Source organism: Mesoplodon bidens (assembly GCF_964165515.1).
Source record: "Mesoplodon bidens genome assembly, chromosome: 2".
Taxonomy (NCBI): domain Eukaryota; kingdom Metazoa; phylum Chordata; class Mammalia; order Artiodactyla; family Ziphiidae; genus Mesoplodon; species Mesoplodon bidens.
Window position 1 is genome coordinate 40,654,247 of NC_138177.1, and position 7,400 is coordinate 40,661,646.

A 7,400-nucleotide genomic window follows, 5' to 3' on the forward strand; every position below is an offset into this window, starting at 1 on the left:
TCTCTGTTCTTTCCGATTCACTGAGCCAAGAAGAAGTGGGCAGGCGGAAAGGCAGGTGTCCTGTTTCATGTTCCACTGCCTGGTCGTGAGAGCGCGGAAGGTCCTCGGAGGGCACGCGTGAGGTTCTGTCACCACTAACCTGCGGGTGTACCTGCCTCTCTGGCGTGCGGGCTCAGCAGCTGAGTTTCAGCTGTGAAGTAACAACGCCTGTGTCTCTCTGGGGTTGAATGAGCCTAACAAAATCCTCCTCATAATTCTGCCCGTCAGGATGGTTAAAGATCTGGGCCCAGGAGGAGGGAGAAAGAAAGAACTGACATTATTCAAAAGGCTTGCTTTGTGTTTAAAACGGGGTGGGAGTCCCCCTGCTAGATGTCTGTTTTTGCGGTACGCGGGGCTCTTACTGCTGTGGCTTCTCCCGTTGTGGAGCACAGGGTCCGGACGCGCAGGCTCAGCGGCCATGGCTCACGGGCCCAGCCGCTCCGCGGCATATGGGATCCTCCCGGACCGGGGGATGAACCCGCGTCCCTTGCATTGGCAGGTGGACTCTCAACCACTGAGCCACCAGGGAAGCCCCAAGATGTCTGTTTTTAAACCTGTCTTTGACAGCACTGCCCTGACCGCCTGCTGCCAGCCTCTCCTCAGCAACCCCATGTCTACCAGGAGCTGCTCCCCTGGGGCATCTGCTTGGATGTACAGCTCTGCTTCCTGCTGCACAGGGTCTGAATAAGCTCAGGATGAAAATTCCTAAAGAGCTTTCAGCCCCGAGTTGGGGGCAGCGCGCTGTGCAGCCCCTGCATCCCTCCAGCTCTTCCGCAGGAGGTTTCCTCCGTGCCACCTGGAAGGCACAGCGTCTCTTACGAGGCCGAGGTGCTGGAAGCTTCCCGCCCTCCCCCCACAGGTTCTGCTGGGCTGGGCCCGAGGGCTTTCCTCACACACACACCCGCCTGGGGAATGTCACCCGAATGTCACCCGCCTGGGCTGCCTTGGCTGCTCGGCAGCATGGTGGCAAACTCGCTGATGCTTCTCACCAGCTCTGAGCCTGAGAGGGTCTATAGTCCTCATGTCTGTGATACTCCCTGGAAAGGTTGCTTAGTAACTGGCGAAGTTCCCGATTGTTCCTGCTCTGCCAGTGCCCCCGTGCAGACTAGAATCCTGCAGTCCACACACTTGGATAATGGAGAGAGTCTGAGCCAGCTGAGAGGAGTCGAAATGTCACACACCTCCACGCCTGGGGCTGGGGCCATGCCCTTTCCCGTTTCAGACGTCAGGGAAAAGGCTCTGCTGTGTTGCCTCTTTGAGCAGCTTCACCTAAAGGGTCTCGCTATATTATCAAGGCCCTAATATTCAGAAGGCCAGGATCTGAAAGACACCTTGAGCTTCCCTCCCCTTTCGGATGACAAGGCGGGGGTCAGAGAGGTGAGACAGCCAGCTGCAGCCATCCTCAGACCTGACCTGCCTGCTCAGAACGACTCTACCTTCGTTCTGGTGGAACTTTATAATGACAGAAGAGCAACCCAACAACTTCCGAAAGTGGGAAAAGCTGAGAGGAAAAAACATCTATAACGCCACCTTAAAACAAGTCCTGTTGTAATCTGAAGCTAACCCACTCATTAAGAAGCGATTGTTCCAAGTCCCCATGGCACTTATCTAAAAAGATCTCTTATAGCGCTTGCCCCATTCTGCTTTGCATTATAGTGCTTGTGACCTCTTCCCCTTTTTAATGTACAAGTCCTTTGAAGAAGAGGATATATTTCACCTGCTTTCACTTAATAATTCCATAAGCATTTATTAATACTATACTAGATACTGAAAGCTAGTCTTAATACTATACTGGATTCCAGAGTGAAGAAGTATTCTTTCCTCGCGAGCCGTAGAGGAGACAAATATACAGGCACATATCCATCACACAGGAGACAGATGTGATAAAAGGATGCACAAAAGAGAGTGGTGGCCGCCCTAGCGGGTGAGTCTGCCTGGGGCAAAGGCCGGAGGAGGCGAGTGGGTGGACAGCGCTGAACCACAGGGTAACAGGCAAGGGAAGCTGCCCCTCATCCTGTAGTAATGGGATCCAGCGGAGGTTCTTCAACAGATCACATTTCTTTTTTTAAAGAAGATCACTCTGGGATATGGGTAGAGAAGGCGAGACAGGTGGCTAGGAAATCTGTTTGGAAGTGATTGCAATAGTCCTGGTGAAAAATGGGGTCTAAACCAGGGCAGTGCTGGTAAGGAGGGAGAGAAATGGGTGCATCTAAAAGATATTTAAGAAGTCAACTTGACCAGGTTTAGGAAAAGAGACATTCTGGGTTGATCCCAGGTGGACACTTAGTAGCTGGCTGGGTACGGATGGAGATCAATCCAACAGGAGAGGGTGTGATCCTTAAGGGTTCATGTATGATTTTCAGGGGACACTGAACCCCCTGAAGTTGTACATAAATGTATGTATGTGCTCGTATGTGTTTTGGGGGAAGATAGCCATATATTTTGCTATTTGACAGCCACTGTTATAGTGATAAAAAACAGAGTCAAGAGCTGAACCTTGGGGAGGGGAGGACACCAACGCCTATGGATTGAGTGAAAGAAAAGAAGGCAGCTTAGGGCTGAGAATCATGCCTCATTTATATTATTTTCTCAATAGATAGTTATTGAATTAAAGATAAAACTTGGTAGATTTTTCTCTTAGATTGAACTATTATCAATCACAGACTAATTGAATCCTGGGTCTTATTCCTGGATTTTTCTGAGGTCTTTTTGACGCACTCAGTATATGAGCCTTTCAGATTCTGGGACTTCTGGGCATTTTACGTAGGTTCTTCTTCTGGGGAGACTTCACTTCTGCTCTTACCCATTCAGGTAATCAACTACATCTACATCTTGAAAGTCCTCTGAGCTTCTTCTGGTGGTTGCCCCTAGCAACAGTTCTGCATAGCGGCCTTGCAGGCTTGGTTTCTGACTAAACCCTAGGATCAAAGTCTTCCAGGGTTGCATGTAGAGCATCAGAGCACAGCCCACCCCTTCCCCAGTGCTTGGGCATTCTCTACAGCCTCCCCTTGGCCCCACCAATGACGCCCTGCCCCACCTGTCGTGCACATACATACACACCATGCCCCTACTGACCATTTTCACTGTTTGAAAGTTTTTCATTAGCCTGAGCTGAATCGTCTTCACTACAACTTATACACACTAATGGGACAATTTCTACAAAGGGTCAGTTCACCATCCCCTAAAACATTTAAAATTGATGCTTAGAGTATGTTTTCTTTGTTATTTGTATGTTATTGGGGTATTTGGGGGAGGGGTGTGGGAATTGAGATTAACTTTCATTTTCTATTTAGTTGTCTTTTTTTGCTAATATTTTGTGTTGACTGTAAATGCACCAAAAGTACAGAAAGGCTGATAAAGAAAACGGAAATCCCTGTACTTTCACCGCCTGGAGAGAACTGCTGACAACCTTTTGGTCTATGGCCTTTCGGACTATTCTGCAAAATAGAAATGGAATTGTGCTATACATACTATTTTGAAATCTGTTTTAAATTTAGTATCTATGGTGAACTTTCTATATTAAGACATATGCTACATATTTATCTGTATTAATATATTCTTGTACATGTAACGTTGCTTATGTTCTCACTTTGGTGGCTGAATTATATCTCATTGAATGGATTAAACCGGGTGTTTGAAAACACATTCTGCAGGAATGAAGGAAGGTTTTGATGTGGTTTCATGACAATCATCATTGTGTGACAGCTCAATACCTCATAGTGGTAGGCCACCATGGATGCTCCCTTGATGGACAAGGTATCACTACCTGGGCTATGACCCATCAGGAACACTGGTGGGGTGCCACACCTAGCCTGTGGTGGTTATATAGGCTCACTGTGGGCCATAACTGGGCAGCAGGCCTGCCTTCCCTCCCCAGAGAGGGCTTCTGCCTCTTGCTGACTGATTGCATAACTTCCCAGAGAAGGTCCAGTCATGCTTCCCAACAGAAGCTGGGGAGATACTGCTCAAACACCAGGTCTGACATCACCAAGACCCCCTCGGGGTTTCTCTGTGCACTTCTCCAGCTTGTGCAACACTGGACCACTTACTTCTCCATCTGGTAGTAGAGCATCCCTCGTTGGAAGTAGGCCACTGCCAAGTGCTTGTCTCGGTTAATGCTTTCGGTGAAGGCCTGTGGGGAGAACAGCCAGGCAGTGAGGAGGTGTGAGATGAGCCAGAGGGTGAGGCAGGAAGGGTCTCGAGAATGGTTCGTGTCTTGAAGGTGACCGGAGGCTGAGGGGTCAGAATGCCCTGTGTTGTCACTTCCTAGTGGCATAGCATGAGGCAGTTTACCTAATCTCCCTGAACCTTAGTTTTCTCCTCCATAAAATGGGGATATTCATATCTGCCTTTCAAGATTACTGACAGGATTAAAATAATAAAAGTAATCAAATTTGAAAATAACCTAATTAAAATTTATATACAGCATAATATTTATTTTATAAATGTATTACAGAAATATTATGCAATTAAGGTAATTATCAGTATGTGTGTTCTTATGGCCATTTTGTTCACTGTTTTGAAATATTATACAATTTAAATAATAACAAATAAGAATGCATAGAAAATGTCACGAGTGAGGACTCAAGTATGAAACCAAAGAAAGAATGAGATGCCAGAGCAGAAGAAAGCAAAGAGAAACCTAGAGCAGGGAGACGAAGGGTGGACGGCGGAGTGGGCAAGCCGAGAGGTGAGCTGGGCTGCACAGCCTCGCCCAGGAGCCCCGAGAGGCCGGAGGCAACAGCCCCTGCTGGCGGAGCTGCACCCAGACCAGCTGCCGACCTTTGCCAACCTCTTCTCCTGACAGTGCCTCTGCGGTGCCATTTGCTCAGCCCCTGGGCAGGCTCCGGAGGGGAGGTGGAGGCCCTCTCCCTCCAGCCAGATGCAGGGCCCTCCTGCACTCCTGTCTGCCCACTCTGGAGCCGGAGGCAGGCTTGGCAGTCTCTGCAGGTGTTCCAAGCGGCCTCTCTCTCCCTCTTTGTCAGGGTGAGAATGGCTGTGGTAGCAACTAGCCCTTTCAAGGGGCCGGCGAGTCCACCCCACCTTGCAAAGACTTGCAGTAAAAGGTAAAAATAAGGACTCACATTTACACAGTGGTGTGAAGTTACACAGCACTTTAATAGTTGGTGCCTCCTATATGGGAACAGAATCTAAAAAAGAGTGGATATACGTATATGAATAACGGATTCACTTTGCTGTACAGCAGACACTAACCCAACATTGTAAATCAACTATACCCCAATAAAAATTAATTTAAAAAAATAGTTGGTGCCTCACTCAATCTTCATGATGTTTAACTTCTCCAGAAGCTGAGAGCCAGAAGTCTACATGACTTCGTGACGACCAAAGGTCCAGAGAGAAGCAGAGCTGGGGTTTGATCCTAGATTTTCTGCTTCCAAACGCCATACCGTTTCCAGCTTACCATGCCCAATCTGAAAAAGTGATTGTTGAGAACGCTCAACCCCATACTAGGGAAGATGAGAGAAAAATTAGTTGAGAAAGTTGCCATGACAGCCCACAACTTGTCCTCGGCAGACATCATTAATCAATCACCGTCTGCTTTCCTTCCACCTGCCTCAGAATCCTTAAAAGAATGCGCCACATAATGGATCAGAATTGTCACTTGAGATGAAACCGATGTTTCTTAAGCACCTCCTCTTGATCTCTTGGGCAGACAAAGCTCACACACAGGAACGTCTCGGAAAGCCAAAAGCAGTGCTTTAAAATCAGGTGTGAAGCAGTGAGATGGAAATTCTGTGACTAGCAGCTGATAGAAAAAAACATAAAGTAGGGAGGCTTTCAGAAAGGTGTTAAAGAAAGTTTCCAGAATGATTTGAATGTAATAGATGGAGAATAAAGGAGAGCATAACCCACAGCTAAGGGTTCCCAGCAGGCTGCTTGTTAGAACCACCTGGGGAGCTTTTCAAAACTGTGGCCGTAAAGGCTCCTCCCCAGGCCAATTGAATCGGCATCTCTGGGGGTGGGTTGGGCCTGGGCAGCTTTTGTGCTTCCGAAGCTCCTGAGAGGTTTCTAAAGAGCAGCCTGGCTGAGAACCGCTAATGACAAAGGCCCGGGGGAGGCCACGGGCACAGGCATCACCACTCACCTTCTCCGCCTCGGGCATGCTTCCCAGGATCGTGTGCAAGCAGCCGATGTTGAAGCAAATCCTGGAGTGTGGGTCCTGGACAGCGGTGAAGGCGTCCAGGGCTCCCTTCCAGTCCTTCTTGTCGGCTGCTAGCACCCCTTCATTCCAGAGGCTGATGGTCTCGGCCAGGGACATGGTCAGGTGCAAACCGGGAGGCAGTGAGCTGGTGTCTCCCCTGGCAGGGCTGCCCTGGCCCTCACTTTCCTGACCTGGAGCTCAGAATGGGGCACAGCCTCCCTTAAGACAACTTCGTGTTGCAAAGGCGGCAGGAAATGTCCCCACCTTTTGGCAACTGACGCATAAGCCTACCTCGAAAGAAAAGGAAAGAGAAGGAGGGAGAGAGGGCAAGCGGGGCGGAGGGTGGAGGAGAGAGGAAGTGCATCAGAGACTGCCCGTGATGCAGCAGTTCCCCAAAATGCTTCTGCTCTGGCCCCCGGCTCCTCCTCTCTGTCTTCCTTCCCCATCTGTGGGCGGCAGCTTCTGGCCAGAGCTCTGACCCCAGGCTCAGGGTGACCTCCGGCTCCCTGTCAAATGAGGGTGTTGGATGATGACAAAATAGCTCTTTTCGCACATCCTCATAGACCGTCTTGATATATTTGGTTTTTTATCTTGAGCTAAAATTGGCAATCAAATTTCTGAGCAGGAGGGTCTTGGGTGTCCATCAGGGACTGAGATACTTTTGTGAACACTTAGGAAGCTCAGAGGGAACCAGTCTCCTGGAAATGGCAAAATTAGGAGCCAGATATGACAGTGAATTGTGACTTCTCCCATCCTTCTGTGAAAACTGAAGAGACAAGGGGTCTCATTGGTGACTAATGTGTTTACTAAGTCCCCCAAAACACAGATTTACGATTCTTTCCCTTGCTGCCCTGGAAAAGTAAAAGTCAGAAAAATAATTGGGAGTAGAGGGTATAACCAGTTTGATTTACTAAAATCCTGACTTCTTGTTAATCACTCTCCACCAGAGTAGCGTTAAGGTCAAATACAATTCTGAGGGTCAAATACTTAGGTGCCAACTCTTGTTCTGTAGTTACTGAAAGCACCTGCCAGTTATCATCAAACTTCCCCTATGGACCTGAAAATAAAACTTAAAAATGTCCATTCTATAAAGCTTGTAGGATCGAAGATGGGAGAATTGAGAAGACGTACACGCACCTTTGCACAGACCACACCCTGTGTTTGGAAGACCTTCCCACCTCACTTCTTTAGCAAAATC

The 7,400-nt window shown here is 48.4% G+C and overlaps 1 protein-coding gene across 2 annotated transcripts in view; it reads right to left on the bottom strand.

The window, feature by feature from the left end:
• NCF2 (neutrophil cytosolic factor 2) overlaps positions 1-6,494 on the bottom strand; it is a 28,063-nt gene extending 21,569 nt beyond the window's left edge. For both annotated transcript variants that reach the window (XM_081224162.1, XM_081224161.1), the window contains exons 1-2: positions 6,146-6,494; positions 4,089-4,171 (exon numbers count right to left, since the gene is read on the bottom strand). In XM_081224162.1, coding sequence (XP_081080288.1) covers positions 4,089-4,171; positions 6,146-6,319 — 257 coding nt within the window. In that variant the 5' untranslated portion in view covers positions 6,320-6,494. The remainder of the gene's footprint in view (positions 1-4,088; positions 4,172-6,145) is intronic.
• Positions 6,495-7,400: the final 906 nt, after the last annotated feature.